Below are 17422 nucleotides of genomic sequence, written 5' to 3' on the forward strand. Positions count from 1 at the left end.
GAGCTGCAATTTAAGATCTCGATTCTTGCTACTGGTTCTAAACTTTTATTCTTGCGATGTGGATGTGAATCCATTATTTTCGTATTACTTCCTGTGCACATTAGGTTTGTGCTGCAGCTAGAGTCACCGGTGCATTTAGAAATCCCTGCGGCACTTTATTCATAAGGACAGACATTAGCCACGACCCACTTTTAGCAAAAATTTTATTATGGCAAAATGTAATATATTATATAGCGTGGGATCGTAGTAGGCGTCGAAACTTTGCGGACTCTTTCACCAGAAATCGAATAATGTTAGTATGATCTACCCTATGCAACCCTCAGAACAAATTTGTTTTGCTGGTTGCCTAGCTTGAGGAAATAGGTGATTTACAAAGAAAATTAAATAAAAAGAAAGTAATGATAGTAGATAAATCCTTGTACGATGATCGAATCGCAGCTTTATGATTATTTTTTGTCGAGGTCCTGTAGCAATACAATTTATTCACCTCGTGATATATTATACAGCGTGTCTATAAATGATTGTGGGATCCTAGTAGGCGTCGAAAGTTAGCCGACTCACATTGATACTTTATTTGCACTCTTCCATAAATTTTAACGGGAAAGAGTCATCTAATTTTTTTCAAATGTCAGATATTCAGCAAAAATCTTTTTTTGGCATCCGATTCAAATTTCTTTGTTTTAAGTGTAAATAAATGGATTTTTTCCAGGCGAAAAGCTGTGATTTACGACGCAGCTTAAAAATTAGTTTTTTCTTTTATTGACATTCGCCGAGCACCGTCGCAGTCTCATTAGCCGCGCTTCACACCCGAATCGTGAACAAGGACTTTTCATTTTTCCTGCTAATCTCTCCTGCTGTTTCGCAACAGCAAAACCGCCGGATTTCATAAAATCGCGGGCCCAATTCATCAAGTGCTTTTTTCATCTGCACCTTGCAGAGTCCTCCTAAATGATTTCGACGAGCTGATTTGATTTAAAAGCACGGCGCATACGTTCGCTGAAATGGAAACGAAATTCGGGCGTGGAAAACGTCCTGAACGCCTGAAATAAATCGACCGAGGAGGAGGCCACTTAATCGAACAGATAAAGCCGAAGAGGAGAAAACAGCCCGACCTGTGCTACTGACCGGGCTGTTTCCAGGTCCTGCGGCGGGCACTGATGAATGAAACCCTCTCTCTGCCTTGTGAATTAATTCTTCGGACAATGGAAAGTGAAACGCAAGGAAAAGTGTTTGGGGGACCCGTATGGCGTGAATTGAGCGGATCAGGGCATTATTATTCTATTAGTAATTTGCAGTCAGTCGAGTGGAAATAAATCAGGGCGGTCCGACAGGGGATGGCTCGAAATATTTATGGCGATTTGATAGGGATGGACGTGAACATTGTTTCGATGTTGGGATTCTCTGGCGCTTACGGCGAAACTTTGTGATAAGCCGCAGGACCGTGATTGAAAAGGGCCGAATGAAGAATAATTGCGCCGTTTGAAAAAACCTTCCAGATGACTGACCACGAACAGACGGCAGATCACTCAAATGTCAAACAAATCGACGGGTATTAAATTATCACCCTCGGGAACATATTTTATTACGAAATGTTCTGTCGCAAAATCTGGATCCGGTGCTCTACAGAATCTCTATGGTTAGGAAAGTTTGATAATCTAGCATCACCACAACAATCTGGCTCTTGTGATCTATGTTCTTCATCAGATCAAAATACAAAATGTGTTATTTGTGATTTTGAAAGATGATAGGTTTCAGTTTTGAAAATTTTTTGTTACTGCTTAGCCCTCTCTCAAAGTCAATGATTTTTCTATTAAAATTCAGGGTAAAGAAATAGTCTAACTGTTAGTGGCGATCTCGTCCAAATTTGTTGAGAAATTATTTCGTTATAAACATACAAGGGATACGTGGATACGACACATCGAATACAATACTTTTTGTAGAGTACAAAATTCTCCACAAAAACGGTCGTATTGCAATTATTATTGTTTTAGCAATAAAAATAATGTAATAACAATAATAGAGACCTGAGAGACGTTCAAAGGTCCACCACAAAATCCTTCAATTTCGTCTTGACCGACGAACCGGCTAAGAAACATAACTGTTGTGTAAAATAATTGATATATGTACTTTTATTCGATACCTCCCTAGAAAGTGAGTCTGCATCCTTAGTTACCAGTGGGTGAAGGTTTGTCTTTCGTTCACTTCACTTTCGCTCACTATCTTTTATTCACTGGTTTTCATTCACTCGTAAATTTTTCCAAATTTTCTGATTACGTAATTTTAATTTTTTAGGCAACATTTGGTATCTCGCGGCACTTGCCTCTTCCAGGACATCTTCAGGAGCATATAATTCTTCACCATCCATTTCCGCAATTTCCACAACGTGCACATAACCACTTTATTGACAAAAAAAAACAAAACCAAATACAGCACTCGAGAGTAAGGTCACTTTCGTTCACTTGCAATTCGCGTGAACGAAACATTTGCCCTCCTCACTCTTACTGTAAATAACTATTTCACACATCCTTCCTGAACGAGTTAAAACTGTAGAAATGCGATTATATTCCAGCCAGTATTTTAGTCGTTTGTTACATGGACATAATTTCCCAATTTCGCCGTAAATTTTAACAATAAGTAATAACAATCTCCAACTTAGTAGGAAGTTGCAACCGCTTACTTAAAACTTGGGTATTTCGAGGTATTATGTGCTTAACTTATTTCAGTCATGAAAGGAAGGAAGTGGAAAAGCACATTTTTATTTCCATTACGGATTCAAACCTTTTATTCGTAATTTATCTCTGAAGTTCTGATATTGTTGAAATGTCTTTTAAATTATTTACGTGATCCTACAATTCCCGTGTTTTCTGAGGCAACCTGGGAACTTGTTTAAAGTTGTTTCAATTACAACTGTTTCTTTTCATTCATCGAAATACGCACGCTTTTATCTTCCTTTAACGTTTTATTTATTTATTATTTTTTTTGTTTAGTAATCCGCAAGCATCAGATAATATTTCATTCATCAACAGTGTGTGAGTCCACTTCACAAAACTGCGGAAAGAGAATTCAGACGTTATTTCACAAGTCTCTGTACGATAGACCAAATAAACACAAAGCTTTTAAGCTCTCTTACAGCAAAAGCCTTGTTAGTGTCTAATATGTGGTTAACAAGTTAAATAACAGCAGCTTTGGACACAACTGAATTAACGCTAACTCTACCTTTAAGAAATGAATTCTAACAGTTGCATTTTCGACCTGCCTCGTAGTTTCGGGTGTCGCTCATCACCTCCGTTCGCGACGCAGGAACCGATTCGGGGGAAATGACGTTGACGAAATGGTTGACAAATTCAAGGAAAATTTGTGGTCACTAAGAAGTATAATTTAAGCAAAACGTTATCGACTATAAAAGTATTTTTTTTAAACTAAAATGAATATTAAGAATGTTTCACTGAAACTTGCACGTCAATAATTAAAAAAATGTTAGGTTGTTTCTTGCGTGGCGTTCACGAATACAAGGTAATAACATTTAAGTGGTTGTAATAGACACAAGTAAATTAATTTTTTTAATGTGATTCATTGCCTGGAGCAACTTTGACTGATTGACATTGATAGATGGAGCTTGCAGAGAAACTTAATTTATCAAAATCCAATTTATTTGAATCTCAATTCAACGAGAAGGATAATCAGTTTTACAAACTGGATGGCTAATACTGTGGATAAGGATTGTAATAATAATTCAACGAATTTTCAAAATTATTGGAGCACCGAAGGCATGACGAATATGATAGTTCCAAATTTGCTATTCCTGCCATATTTTCTCAAGAAAAGATGATTACAATAAAGGTATTTATTACAAAATTGCAATCTAAAGTTGAGCTTTTGTAATAAAAATGCTTCTTTCTTCTAAATCAATTTTGAGGAGTCGACCAAGCTTCTGAAAGCTTTTAAAACCTTTTAACTGAAGTCACACAAGAAGAATGAAATTTTTATTTTGAAAAAAATTAATGAAAAATAAATAATAGTGATTATTTCCTTCATGTGTTTAGCAACCAATTGCGTGACAAATATTGACCAATCAAAACGAGAAAACAAAAAATAACTCGATAAAATTTCTCTAAAATGCACATGCGCAATAATCTGATAAAAAATGTCGGTACCTGATTTTTTTAAAATTATTTTGAATAAAAAGGATTGGAAATAATGCGTTTGGTTTCATTCTATTCAGGAAATAATCAGCCGTATACCCCACGTGCAAAATTTTAATATCGGAAATTTTTTTGCTAATGAACGAAAACATTCATAAATGAGGTCAGAAGACCAATTATTAGCAAATAAGAGCACGAGACGAAGTCGAGGGCTTTTATTTGATAATAATTGGTCTTCTGACCGAATAATTTATGGATGTTTGAGTTTGATAAAAAATTTTGCACTTGGGATATAATATGTGATAAAATTGTGAGGCTCAGCATTATTGTGTGCGGTCAGTAGATGGATGAGCGTCCGCTAGAGAACCGTTCTGTGTAATTTTAAGCAATTATCATTACTTGATCGAAATATCCTTAATGATAAATACACCCGGCCTGGATACCGTGCCCCCTTTTTTATAATAATCGTAATACTAATTTAATATGTATAGGGATTTTATAAACGAAATTTGGTCATTCCTCCGGCATGTTTATGGAACAAATAGAATAATGCCGCCGCCACTACCCTCGCGTCAGATAGCGATTAGACAGTCCCACCTTTGGTAAACACACCAACCCCTCCCGCTCGTTATTTGTGACATCCCCATTACTCGCTGCAACAGATGTGGAAACAAATATGGCATTGTTGGCAGTTAATGAAACAAAGAACACACCCTAACGGCATAATCTCGGTTTGATGTCGCACAGGAGCGGAGTTTCGTTGTAGTCTGGAGGCGGTTGAAGTCTTCCGGTGGCGGCGGACGGAATGCGCAGATCACCTTTAAGTTTAAGTAAATCGGTGTTCGTCAAAGTAGCTAGCAGCTATTGTCTCTGTTTCTTACAATACATTACCTAAAGTTAATTAATTAGTTGTGGAACAATGGGCGATTGAAAGTTCAACGACAGGATGGTGTTTAGAGCGGATTTAGGAGTTGCCGATCTGATTAATCAAGCTGGAATTGTTTGCGAAGATTCGCCCGGATTGGATTGTTTTGAATTACAAACGCTGACCCCGGATGATGCAATTTGCAACGAAACAAACACTGAAATTGTTAAAAAGTTTTAACCGTCTATCGGCGAGGTTTGAGCAATTTGAAAGTTGGACGGAGTTTGCGGAATTTATTAGGAAGTATGCAAAGAAAGTCCCGGGAGATAAAGCGGCCATTAAGGATTTTGACTTGATTTAGATCGCTGTTTTCTTACAAGTGAAATGTATTTTAACCCAATATCGTAATCAAAAAAGAAGTTCAACTCAAATCGTTTTATTAGCATTATCGTCTCTAATAATATATAATTTATTTATAAACAATTCGGACAAGATTAAAAAAAAATGTTTTCTAATTTTCATTTCAACATTATAAACCGAAAGGCACAACACTTCAAAAAGAGTTTCTATTATGGAGTGGGTGAAGGTTTCTCTTTTGTTCACTTCACTTTCGCTCATCGTTTTTCGCTCACTCTCTTTCACTCACTGGTTTTCATTCGCTCGTAAATTTTCGCAATTCTTACTGATAACGTAATTTTAATTTTTTTGGAAACATTTGGTACCTCGCGGCACCTGTCTCTTCCAGGACATCATCAGGAACATATAACTCTTCATCATCTATTTCCACAATTTCCACAACGTCCACACGATCACTTACAGAACGATGTTTGTTTTGTATTTTATTTTTTTCCAGAGCAACAGATCCATCCAAAAATGTGATTTATTTTTATTTAAAATTTTGAATACAAAGTTACAGAGTCACTTTCTACGGAGATATCGACCAAAACCAAATACAGCATTTATTTGAATTGTTTCGTCCACTCAGCTCCGCTTCGAACATGCAATTCGCGTGAGCGAAAGCTTTGCCTGCCTCACTCTTACTGTAAATAACTATACATATTTTTAAAAACAAATTGGTTACTGTTCTTGAACAAAATGAGAAACACTTTCTGCTTCAGCGTCATCATGATCAGGATGAAAAAGATGAGTCGGGTTTTAGTCGTTTCTTTTGAAATACATTATTATTCGCTGCGCTCGTGCGTGTAAACATCCAACGTCTGACAAAGAGCAGTACTAAATACACAGGTTGCATAAATCTCTATTTTACCCTGCCACTTGCAATACATTTCTTTGTACATTTTCTGTAACTAGATGTTTAGATCTTTATGGCAAGACACAATAGATTGACAAAACTTTCCACAGAGGAGCTTCTGTGAATAGTTTCATGGTTTGTCCGGTGACCTAATTCGGCTTCAAGAGGTGATTGGAATACGGCTGAATAATTTCTTCGACTGCTGATTCAGGACGAGAAATGAGATAACAAGGCGAACAGATGAACTGATCGAAAGCATGCTCGGACGACTGTTAAATACGTAGGAAACTGGAATGTCGACACGGTATCGATCTTGTCTTTCCATTATTTACAAAATCTTAATTTTGCAACACAGACCAACAAGAATCTTTGCAAACTGTTGCTCGAAATTATTCGAATGAGCCTTTCACCTCGGCGCGTGTGATGTGACGCGTGACGGTAAAACTATACACTGCCCGGGAATAATGTCGCGGTTCACCTAAAGAAGTTTTCACTTCAAAAATGCAAACGTTTTGTTCACAAATTCTCTTCTTTACATATGTTTAGCTTCAGTGAAATGCTATTTATCGCTCGAATGCCTTTCATAACCTTCAGAGACGCCGGCTAAAATAATTCAATGATTCTAAACCGCTCTATAACCACCTGCTTTGTTAGTTTGTTTCGACCTGAACTCCAACATATTATTTCAACAATTTCCCCCGTTTGACACAGTTCATATTACACAACTTATCGCTTATTCACCAGTTCGCATAGTTATTTAGTTAGACTAATGTGTTTTGAATGAGGCAAAATGGCGTGTTTGCCACGCCATATTATTATAAATCTGCCAATCTGTGTATTAGAACCTAATTACAATTTGTATTCAAATTAGTCGAGTTATTGTTTCATAAAATATACATTTTGCGAACCAGAATTTCAGTTTGTTTTGTGTCAATGACAAACTTTCACGCTAATTATGAGATTGTTTTCTGAAAAGTTCCAATTGATAACAATGAATTAATTTTGTTTTGATTTCATGATGTTTTCTTAATAATTATTAGTCTTTCATATAATTAAGTTAGAAGAATCATTACAATGTTTTACGCCCCCGAATTAACACTAAAGTTTTATTTACTTTCCCTTGAGAAGCTGTTTTATTTAACCTGCATTTGCTGACAGTTGGCAAACTATCAACTTTCTTCCACGCAAAGTAGGTGGCACATTTTTAACACCACATCGCTTTCAGACGGATGATTTACAAACGCGTGTTAAGAAATGCTGCAACTTCCAAACGAGAAGTTTCCAACTTTCGCCAGAAGTTTGCAACGACTAACATTTTATTCCTTTATTCACTTACAGCAGACAATTCGTTCGCCGAAGGTATCTGTTCTGCCTTTTGAAGTGTCGAATGATTTTTTTTAATTTTTCAAAAACTCCACCAGTTGGTTCAATTATCCAAAAATTTAAAAAGCTATCTCAGAAAAATAATTAAGTCCATAAATACAGCACACGATTATGAAATATGAATTTGAGTTATTTTACTAATGCAAATTATTTGCTTTTATATTTACAAATGAAACGGTAGCTTTTTTCACAAAACAAGCAGAGAATCAAAAGGAGGCTCTTAACTAAATTGAAAATGTAAATGAACAACGGAAAAAAATTGATTTTAAATTATTTTTTTATCTTGCAGCCTGCAAAATAAGTTTAATAATCAAATAAAGAAGTAATGAGAAAGCATTCGATGTTGTTGAATACTGCAAAATCCATTTGTTTATTTTACTAATTCCACAGAACTTCTTACAACTCAGATAAAGACAAATTGCAAATAGAACCCTTAGAACCATTTTCATTCAATTCCCCTCTCGAGGAGCATCAAGACGACGTTTGTAGGGTTTTCTATAGTCAGCGCGGCGAACCACTGGACTAGTCACGAGATGTTCACGTGATAGTTCGTAGCGACGTCATGAAAAGCCTGACTTACACTGCCTCGCCAAATCTTAGTTAGGCCTACAACGAGACCCAAAATAGTTGTCTGTGGTACGCAATAGGTACATAATTCGGTTGATTTTTCTGATCTGGTACTTCTTTTGAGATGACAGTTATCGAGGCAAGGCGGATCCAAGAGTTGCCTTTTACGGTCTCCACATCACGGACTGAAAGCAACTGGGAGTGCTTCCTTTTGTGCGATCTGATAAACCGCCTTGTGCAATTTCTGCAGAAAACCGCATCTTCTTATTACGTCCTAATGTGGTGTCGTTTGTGTAACATAAGAATGCAGCTCTGCAGTGAATTACAGTTCAAGGCGGGGAATACATGAGCTGCAGGAAAATGGCGTGACGAATTCGCCTGATACGTTCAGAATAAGCAAAAACTTGTCGCGGAAAGAAATGATTTATATCACCATCTTGCGACTTATTTGATGTTTTATTTGTATCACGTTCCGCACTGATGAATTTTGAAATTTAAGAGAAACAAGTTGATTTATGATTGGTGCGTTGGAGGCGTATCGAAGGGAAAGTTTAATATTTGTCAGCGATATCAAGGCAAATGTGAAGACGCTGGAACGACACTGAACTAATTACGGGGATTTATTTTGGGAATTTTTTATCTGCTCTTCCGGGCGTTGAGGTGTCACTTTGAAAAGTTTAATCAAAAGGTGGGTTCGCAATAAAGTGTTCATATTTTATCATTGTTTTAAGATGTGAAGCGCGACAATAAAATTTACTAGGCAAAGCGAGCATTTCACTTTATTGTTCATTTGCTGGAGGCTTCGTAAAAATATCACAATCTGTCATTTTTATCTTTTTGTTGTGGCAAGTTGCCGACAAAGTGTGCAGGAAAAACAAAGCAAGTTCTTACAAAGTTGCGAAAGTAAAGTAACGTAGCAAATACAGGTGTAATATTATTTTGAATTATCGTCGTTAAGATGTTAAAAAATAAAAAGTTATGTCGAAGAGAGAGAGAGAGAGAGGGAAATAAATAAAATTGCAAATAGATTAATAAACTGTTGGCTCCATTGGTAATATGTATGCATTTTTAGCAATGTTCAAAAATACAAAAATTGCCATTTTCTTTCAAAAATTAAATTTTTACAAATATTTAACTCTCGCAATTAATAAATCAAGTGTAGATATCTTACAAGGTATAACATAGTGTTTTTAAAGTGCAGAAACTGTAAATTTGTGTTTCCTGGAAAACGTGGAATAATCATCAGTTAGAACAAAAGAAGAAGAAAAATAACAAACGATACCACCATTAGGACATTTTGAGTCAGGATACGCAGAATTTTTTTCTCAATCCTCTCAGATTACTATTACAACTAAAGAAAGATTTCAAATACACAGAATAACAGCTTACAATGGCGGACAAAGGAAAGAACACCCATTCGAAAATATCTTTCTAGACAAAGATGAGAAGGTAGCAAATGATGGGGCAAAATTTGTCAGCTTTCGCAAACGAGACAACACTTGATCTTTCTAATTTATTATTATCTGTGTCAAAAGACCGGTTTGGTGCTGATAAAACTTCGAAGAGCAAAGAAATTTCTTTGGACGAGAAAAATCATTTCTCTGATGTTGGATAAAAACTAGAAAAAAATTACTTATTAAGCAACTTTTATTTTCAAATATTCAGTCGCAGTAAGCTGTTCCATTCTGCTGCACTGTTCTGGACGTAGAATGTTTTGGCAACATGTTAGGTCGTTTTACAACTGTTTATTTTAAATTATGGTTGAACAACAAAAACACATTGCCACAGGGAAAAGTTAATGAATGCTGAAATGCAAAGTTTTGTTGTATTTGCCATAATTACTAGTTGCATATTTTGTTTGCATACAATGCTGCAATGGGAAATGTGTTGCCAACTTAACAAACAATTAAAACTTTCGATAATAGACTGATTTAAATAACAACAGATTATTTCTTTTTTCAATCCTTCGCAAATCCTCCTCGACTTCCTCTATCCATTTTTTCTTTGGTCTCTCTCTTATTCTTTCCCTCGTATCCTCCTCCGTATATGATTTGTTTTGTGTTACTTCCTGTATTATTTTATTTTCTCAAACACTGTTCTCCTTCTCCACTGATCATCCACTTTTTAACCTCCATATGTCCTTCTCAGCGTTCCCCTATTTCCAGCATATTCCCGTAATTTCCATTCCAAGTCCTTCTGGACACGTGGTTGTTCGTTAGTAAGTCTTGTAGCAGCACATTTGCTGCCTAGTTCCTCTCTGTTTTCCTGTCTCATTAACAAATTGTGCAAACCTCACTGCAGCCCTTGCCTATAGTGAGTTTCTTGAAGTTGTTTAAAAACTGAGACTTTCTAATGAAAAACAAAGACAAAAAAGGGCACAAAATTCCCTCACTCGAGAACTCCCAACTTCAGGAGCAAAGATAAGACCTTGCTAGCGCAACTCGTGCTTTCAGGCAAGCTTGTCCGAAGACGTAATGACCCAAGTCAGTTCATAAAATGGCGTCGTCGACCCCTTTCAAATTTTTGTCTGTCAAATGGAACCTCTAAACCCTGTTATTTATCGGTGTTGGGAGCAACAGGCTGGGCAAAGTTTGACGAGCGCCCAAACTTCGACCGACTCGCCACAATCGCTAATTCTGACCCTTAAAGTTTGAAGGGCGGGGGTGGCCCATCGATTTATCACCGCTTGTTCGAGGTGCTGTTTCAAGTTCACGCTCTTCTGACAAATAGACTGTAACAGAATCGGGTAATGAAAGTAGGAGAGTAAAGCGTGTGTGATTCTGATAAGGAGCACTATATTTCCATAGAATGGAGTGCGTTAGTCAAGTTGATTTAATGTGCCACACACCACTGAAACTACTGAACACATTCGCAAGTACGCAAACAGCACCCGTCAGGGCTCTAGTCGGAGGGACTCTTTTTGACGAGATCTCTGGTGAGACGTTTGCAAGATGGATTCAGACCCCGGGGTGTTGACGGATCTGATTCCGTCAAGTTTACTTTACGAGTAACTAGGGTAGAAAGTGGCTGAGGGATCACGAGGAATGCGTGGAAAAAGAAATTACGACAACGTCACACCTTCAATAACGAATCCACATTTAATAAGTAATTCATGATGCGCAGTATGATCAACCGGAAAACAAATCAAAGTCTGTCTTAGCTTAATCGTGCACATATGAATATGTACTTGCTTTATATAGTCGTTTTACTGGTTGCCTACCTCTCGAAAAATCGATTATTAATTAATTAATTTACGACCTATTTTGGGATAATTGTTGCTTACAATTACAGTAAACGTCTGTAAACGTTGCCGAAATCGAAAAGGTGTTTTCTAGGTTAAGAACAGCACATCGTTGATGTTTCTTTGACATTTCAGCGAAAAATTTGCTTACCAATAAATCTGATAAATTACCCACTGTTTGTTTGCAGTATATGCAATACTACATCATTGTCTGGGGCCTCGTTGTGCACACTTCACATGACAGCAAGTAATAAAATAATGCATACGTTATATTTGCCGGGTAAAAAACTATCGCATGACTGAATTGAAAGGTTGAAAGGATTTAATAAAACCTCTTCCAAACCTAATTTCCACTTTACTGTCTCTATTTAGCCCCAGTCCCTCTACTGTTTTATTCGCACAATTCCGCCCCCTTCGAAACCCCACTCTCCCCCTTTTCTTTCTCTATTTAGCACCAGTCCCCGCTATTCGTCACAATTCCACCCTTAAAATTCCTTCGCAGAGACTGTTACAGCGCAGCTGAGCTCCAAATCATTGACAAACCCAATTTTATTAAATTCCCTTCATTCAATTTATGATCGGTGTGCGGAAACTCACGGGTTTCTGTTATCCATCCAATTACTCGGCTTTAATGATCGGTTTCTGGGTATAAAATGGCTTCATTAACTGTGCCGGGTGCGATGTCGTCCAATACAAATTCGAAATTTGCCCTTTATTGAATCTGGATTGTGTAAATTGTATTAGGAAAATGCCGTCGTGAACATCTGAAGCAGAAGTGAGACATTTTATTGCTAATACTTGACACATTTACGCCGCGTTCACTTGTTTCCAGTAATTTAACACACACAGCGCTTACATTTTCCCGTCGTAATGTGAAATTCGGTTAATTTTAGCGTCACTTTGTCAGTGTTTAGTTTGTAGGCGCGTCTTGGTTAGCTTCATTTTTTTTATGTTGCAAAAAGAAGAACAAGATCAAAGCACGTAGTAAGCTAATGTATCATGAGGATGTGGGATATCCGGGCTGGGCAGAAAAATATTGCTATTGCTTAAGCCGACAGATAGCCATTTGTAAGTGCTTCCTTTAATGTTCGTGGACAGGAAGCAACTCCCGAAACCAGTTGTTTATAGCGACAATATTAGAGCCGCCTTTTATCGTTTTATCTCGTTTCATCATTACAAATTTTCAACCATAAACTTAAATCAAACTGACATCAGAGACATAAATAAGATAAAAAGAAACATGAGTTTACTCTAAACAATAAATAATTGCTTCGATTACATAGGAAGCACTTTTTTCACAATCAGGCTGTGACATCTGGAGCTCCCCAGGGTTCTATCGTGGACACCACTTTATTCCTAGTCTACACATAAATCTAGTAAAAGTACAAAATCCATTGTCATGTTTTTGTTTTACGTCAAACTTCAATAACTGTTCAATACTTATGTGTCCAACATGTGTATACAGGGTGTTGCAAAATTAACGTATTCCAAGTCGGGGGTCTTGTAGGGACAAATCTCAGGAATCTCGAAAAAATAAAATAAAAAATATAGGGGAGGTCTTTACAAAGATATATGGGTCTGAAGGTCCAAACTTTTCATCATGGTTTCTTCAAATAAAAAATATAAATGGTTGACATTCATTTTGAAATATGGTGAGAATGATTATGTAAAATATTAAAATATAAATGAAAAGACATTTCTTGAAAAAACAGCTTTATCTCGAAAAAATAAGTTTTATTTTTCCAATTTTTGTTCAAAAGGGAAGTACAACATAGCTATAATACTAATCAGGTACTTTTGAACAAATATTGGCAACTTTGATATTTTTTTCAAAGTGACAGCAATTTTTTTTAAACATTTTTACTTGGTCAACAGGATGTCCCCTACTAAGCCCCGAACTCGGAATACGATAATTTTAAGACATACTGTATAGTGTCACCGTCACGTCAAGCCGTCACACGCTCCGAGGTGAAAGTTTTCACTTCAAAAATAAATTAATCCTATCGTTTTGTTCGAAATAAGTAGAAAATGGACCCATTAGAACATTTTGGTGTAAAATTTCTGTGCTTTATTGAAAATTGCTTAAAAATGCTTTATCACCTCCCGTAACCAGAAAATTGGCTTAAAACTTGAAGGAACAAAACATTGCAAAACAGCTTTAAATGCTTTGCAGACTTTTCTCTTTTCCCCATTTGGCCAATTGTTGTTTAAAAGAATGTGGTAGTCAGTGTACATAAGAGAATATTGTCTTTGTAAATCTTGAGAGCGCACTGTTTCCCGGCTTTCCAATTAAAGAAAGAGAATCTATGACGGTTATTTATGGATTTTGCATGCCGCTACTATGGAAATTAAGCTGGCAATTAAGATTCTTTTTTGCTCTCGAACACAAAACGATGCAATTCCCTCGACAGAAGTACATAGCCGTTTGCTAAACAATTTTTAATTGCACTTTTTTATCTAGACGGCGCCTCCTGCAAACTTATAGTTCGCCATAAACGTTTTTCTGTATAATTCGTGTGAAATAACAATTCAAGTAGAAATTAAAAAAAAAATTAAAACGCAATCAGGGGAGCGCTGCGAGTAGTTAATATTTGGATGGGTGGCCGTCACGGAAACCGGTTTCTTTGTCAGTTATAGAGGTGTTGGATTCACTCATGGGTTGTGACCTTGGAAATATCAGCGCGCGGGCGGAGCGATAAACCAGTGAAAAATCTGTAAATGAAAACTGAAAACGTTGACTACTTTACATCCAAATAGACGAGAGAGAGACGACACTAATGTAACGAATGTCGATGTTTTCTAGTCGGTTTGTAGCGCTTACTTGAGACCGATATTCGTCGTTTGCGCAGACATGACTCATAGCCCATGACAAAATCCAAGACCTCTACCATCTGTTAGTTGTTCCAAGCCAAGAAATTTTGGATCGCACAAATTTAATATGAAATTCTAATTAGCTGAATTGAAACTTGGCTAATGCATTATGTCTGCACTGGAGCGGTAAATACTACAATAAATTCACTCGTCTGTCTTCTAATCCAGATGCATCATCCTATTATTTTATAGGGCGAACAATGTACCGTAACGACGCAACAATATATTGCACACATGCACTTCTTAGTTGAGCCCATTAGACCGAATGCATTATTTATCATTCAAATTGCATTAATTGATGTCGTTTTGTGAGCGAAGCGGAAGTCACATGTGCCTCCAGCTTTCACATTCGTTTTCAATTTCCGCTTCTCTTTTAATAAGGGCGCTTCTGCGACAGATATTGTATCTTGGGGAGCTTGTCTAAGTTGTTACACGTGCACCGTAGATATCTGTTGGATTTCCAGAAATTGCATTCCTTCTGTTAAACTCTTGTTGGTGTTGGCACTTATGCATTTGTGACTATCTGGCAGTAATTTCGACTATGCGAATGCATGAGCTGCACCCAGATGTTTGTCTGGAATGCAAAATATGCGAAATGATACGGAACTAACGAGATATAGTCTTTGTGGGGCGGCACAAAGGGGTTATATAAATGCATTGACAAAAAGATATGAAAGACACTTTGTTTAAAAGCCAGTCTGTTACAACCATCTATGAAAAGTTTTTGAGATATTGCGCTAAAATATACTTGAAATTAAGTTCAAAGCAAGTTCTTGAATGAGCCTTTCACCTCGGAGCGTGTGACGTGACGCGTGACGGCGTGACGGTGAAACTAATACCCTGCCCGGGAATAATGTCGCGATGCGCCTTAGAAAGAAGTTTTCACTTCAAAAAGCGTGAGGAAGCATTGGTGAGTGGCTTTTCAGCACTCGTGTAATTATAGTCCTCGCTGCGCTCGTGCAAAAAACACTCGTACTACTCTCTGTGGTAGGTTTATTACTGCTTTATTAAATTCTTGCGAATGAAATTAATGAGAATTCTTTTATTTAATTTATCGGAGTAAATATGAAAAACCATGTTTATGGAGATTTATGTTTGCTCCGAGAAACGAGCCTCCTGTTAATTAAAACAAAGAGTTTTGTGCGTTTTGGCCATATTCAGCTCTTCCTAGGTTTGAGCGTGGTCGCACATCCGCTGCATAAAAAATTACATAACTTTTATCTTGTGCTTGTCAGTCATGGCCACCCACTCGAATGATCCTGTTGTTTGTTCGCAATTTGCCAACTTGCGAGGCAAAACACTTGGTCCAACAAAAAAGTGCTGGGCAATCGCTGGCTCATCAATCATATCCGGCAATAAACTCGGTTTTAGCAAATTTTTTCGCGCGAATTAGTGTTGATCGAGCGGCATAAATATGTAACAAAACAGCGTTAATTTATGGAATCTCGGAGGAAGTTTGGAAGTTTGGCTCGGTTCGCCCTTCTTAATTAAAATATCATGAATGTGGCGGACCTTTTATGCCGAATAAATTAGGAAAGCGACTATGAAAGCGCTTAATCTGATTATTTTTTAATTGGTTTTTATTAAGAAAGCGCCGGGGAATTTCTAATTGCGTCTGTCCTTCCAGGTGTCCTTCTTTTCGACAAGTCCCGAGTTGAGTAACAAGCAAAGGTTCGAGTTCTTCAGCAGGACGATTCCCTCCGACCACTACCAGGTGAAGGCGATGGTCGACATCGTCATCCTGATGGGGTGGAGCTACATCTCCATCATCTACGAAGAGTCCAACTACGGAATCAAGGTAAGAGCGGGATTAGCAAGTTGGTTCGTGTTCTGAATAATTTCACTTGAAATCCCTCGTAAATGTTCACCACAATGCACTTAATTGAAATTTAAATTTATGGAGGGAGAAGGAATTTATCAGAAAATTGGGCTTGTTTTTCATTTGGGGTGAGCTCGAAGCTGCAAAGTTTGGAGCTGTTATAGTTTCAAATAAAATATTTAAATAACAATAGCTTTCAGAGTTAAACTTTAATCGCAACGTATTACTACGATTTAACAACTTTGTGGCCGCACTGACGGTTTAAAGCTGTTAAACCTGACACTATGCTGAATTTTAATTAATAAAGCTCAACAAGCTGATTCAAATAAATATTGCAAATTTGCTGCATGGAATTGTAAATAAATAAAATACGATTGTGATCACCAAAGTGATAGGTTTTGCATTATTTCAGCCCCTTCAAAGTCTTTAAGCTTAAGACTTCTCATACAGAGTGTCTATAAATGAATGTGGGATCCTAGTAAGCGTTGAAAGTTTGCCGACTCTTTCATCAGAAATCGAATAATATTAGTATGGCAACCCTCTGAACAAATTGGTTTTACTGGTTGCTTGGCTTGACAAAATAGGTGTTTTACAAAGAAAATGAAACAAACATACTGTGACCAATTGAAAATATGTACATATTATGTTTCAAAAAATTTTTTTTTGTTTCATATTCTCGTAAAAGTTCGTCTCTTGTTTCCTCTATTTATCTGTACAATTTTCTTTTCGTTCATTCTTTACTGTGCAACTCCGTACTTTACAAATTACATATTCTTTCAGTTAATTTGATTGTTTAATTTTTTTTTGATGAATTGTGAATCTGCAAAGAAACACCCACAGCGAATACAATAAAAACTAGATCCCAGTCTTTTTATATTCTAACCCATCTTCTGCAACGTTCCTTTAATGCACTTTACTCCGTTGCATATTAACGCTTTTGCAATCTCCGTTGATTACTTCTCGGGAGTTTGCTATTACGTACAAATTACTTTGTTAATTTGTTAACATATTTTCCTTTTTACATATTACATGTTTACGCCTCGGAAGAGAACAAAACTTTCGAGGATAATCTTCTGTTCGAAATAGACGAGTTATTAATTAAATTTTAATCTTGAGACCAGAAAATCAAGTTTAATATCAGAGTTTATAAAACTTTCAGTTCAACAAAATTAACTGCAAGTTCAAGAATTTCTATTTCAGGTTTAGTCTTGCACATGTTTTCAGCTTGTTTGGAGATTGAATCACTTGAAATGTTAAGGGACATTTTAAACGGTCCTTCGAC

The 17422-nt window shown here is 36.8% G+C and overlaps 1 protein-coding gene across 2 annotated transcripts in view; it reads left to right on the forward strand.

Annotated features, from left to right (window-relative positions):
- The window catches only part of LOC138125273 (metabotropic glutamate receptor 2-like), a 180773-nt gene that overhangs the window by 114893 nt on the left and 48458 nt on the right, over positions 1–17422 (forward strand). For both annotated transcript variants that reach the window (XM_069040517.1, XM_069040518.1), the window contains one exon: positions 15949–16119. In XM_069040517.1, coding sequence (XP_068896618.1) covers positions 15949–16119 — 171 coding nt within the window. The remainder of the gene's footprint in view (positions 1–15948; positions 16120–17422) is intronic.

Source organism: Tenebrio molitor, chromosome 3 (genome assembly GCF_963966145.1).
Source record: "Tenebrio molitor chromosome 3, icTenMoli1.1, whole genome shotgun sequence".
In the NCBI taxonomy this organism is placed as follows: Eukaryota; Metazoa; Arthropoda; class Insecta; order Coleoptera; family Tenebrionidae; genus Tenebrio; species Tenebrio molitor.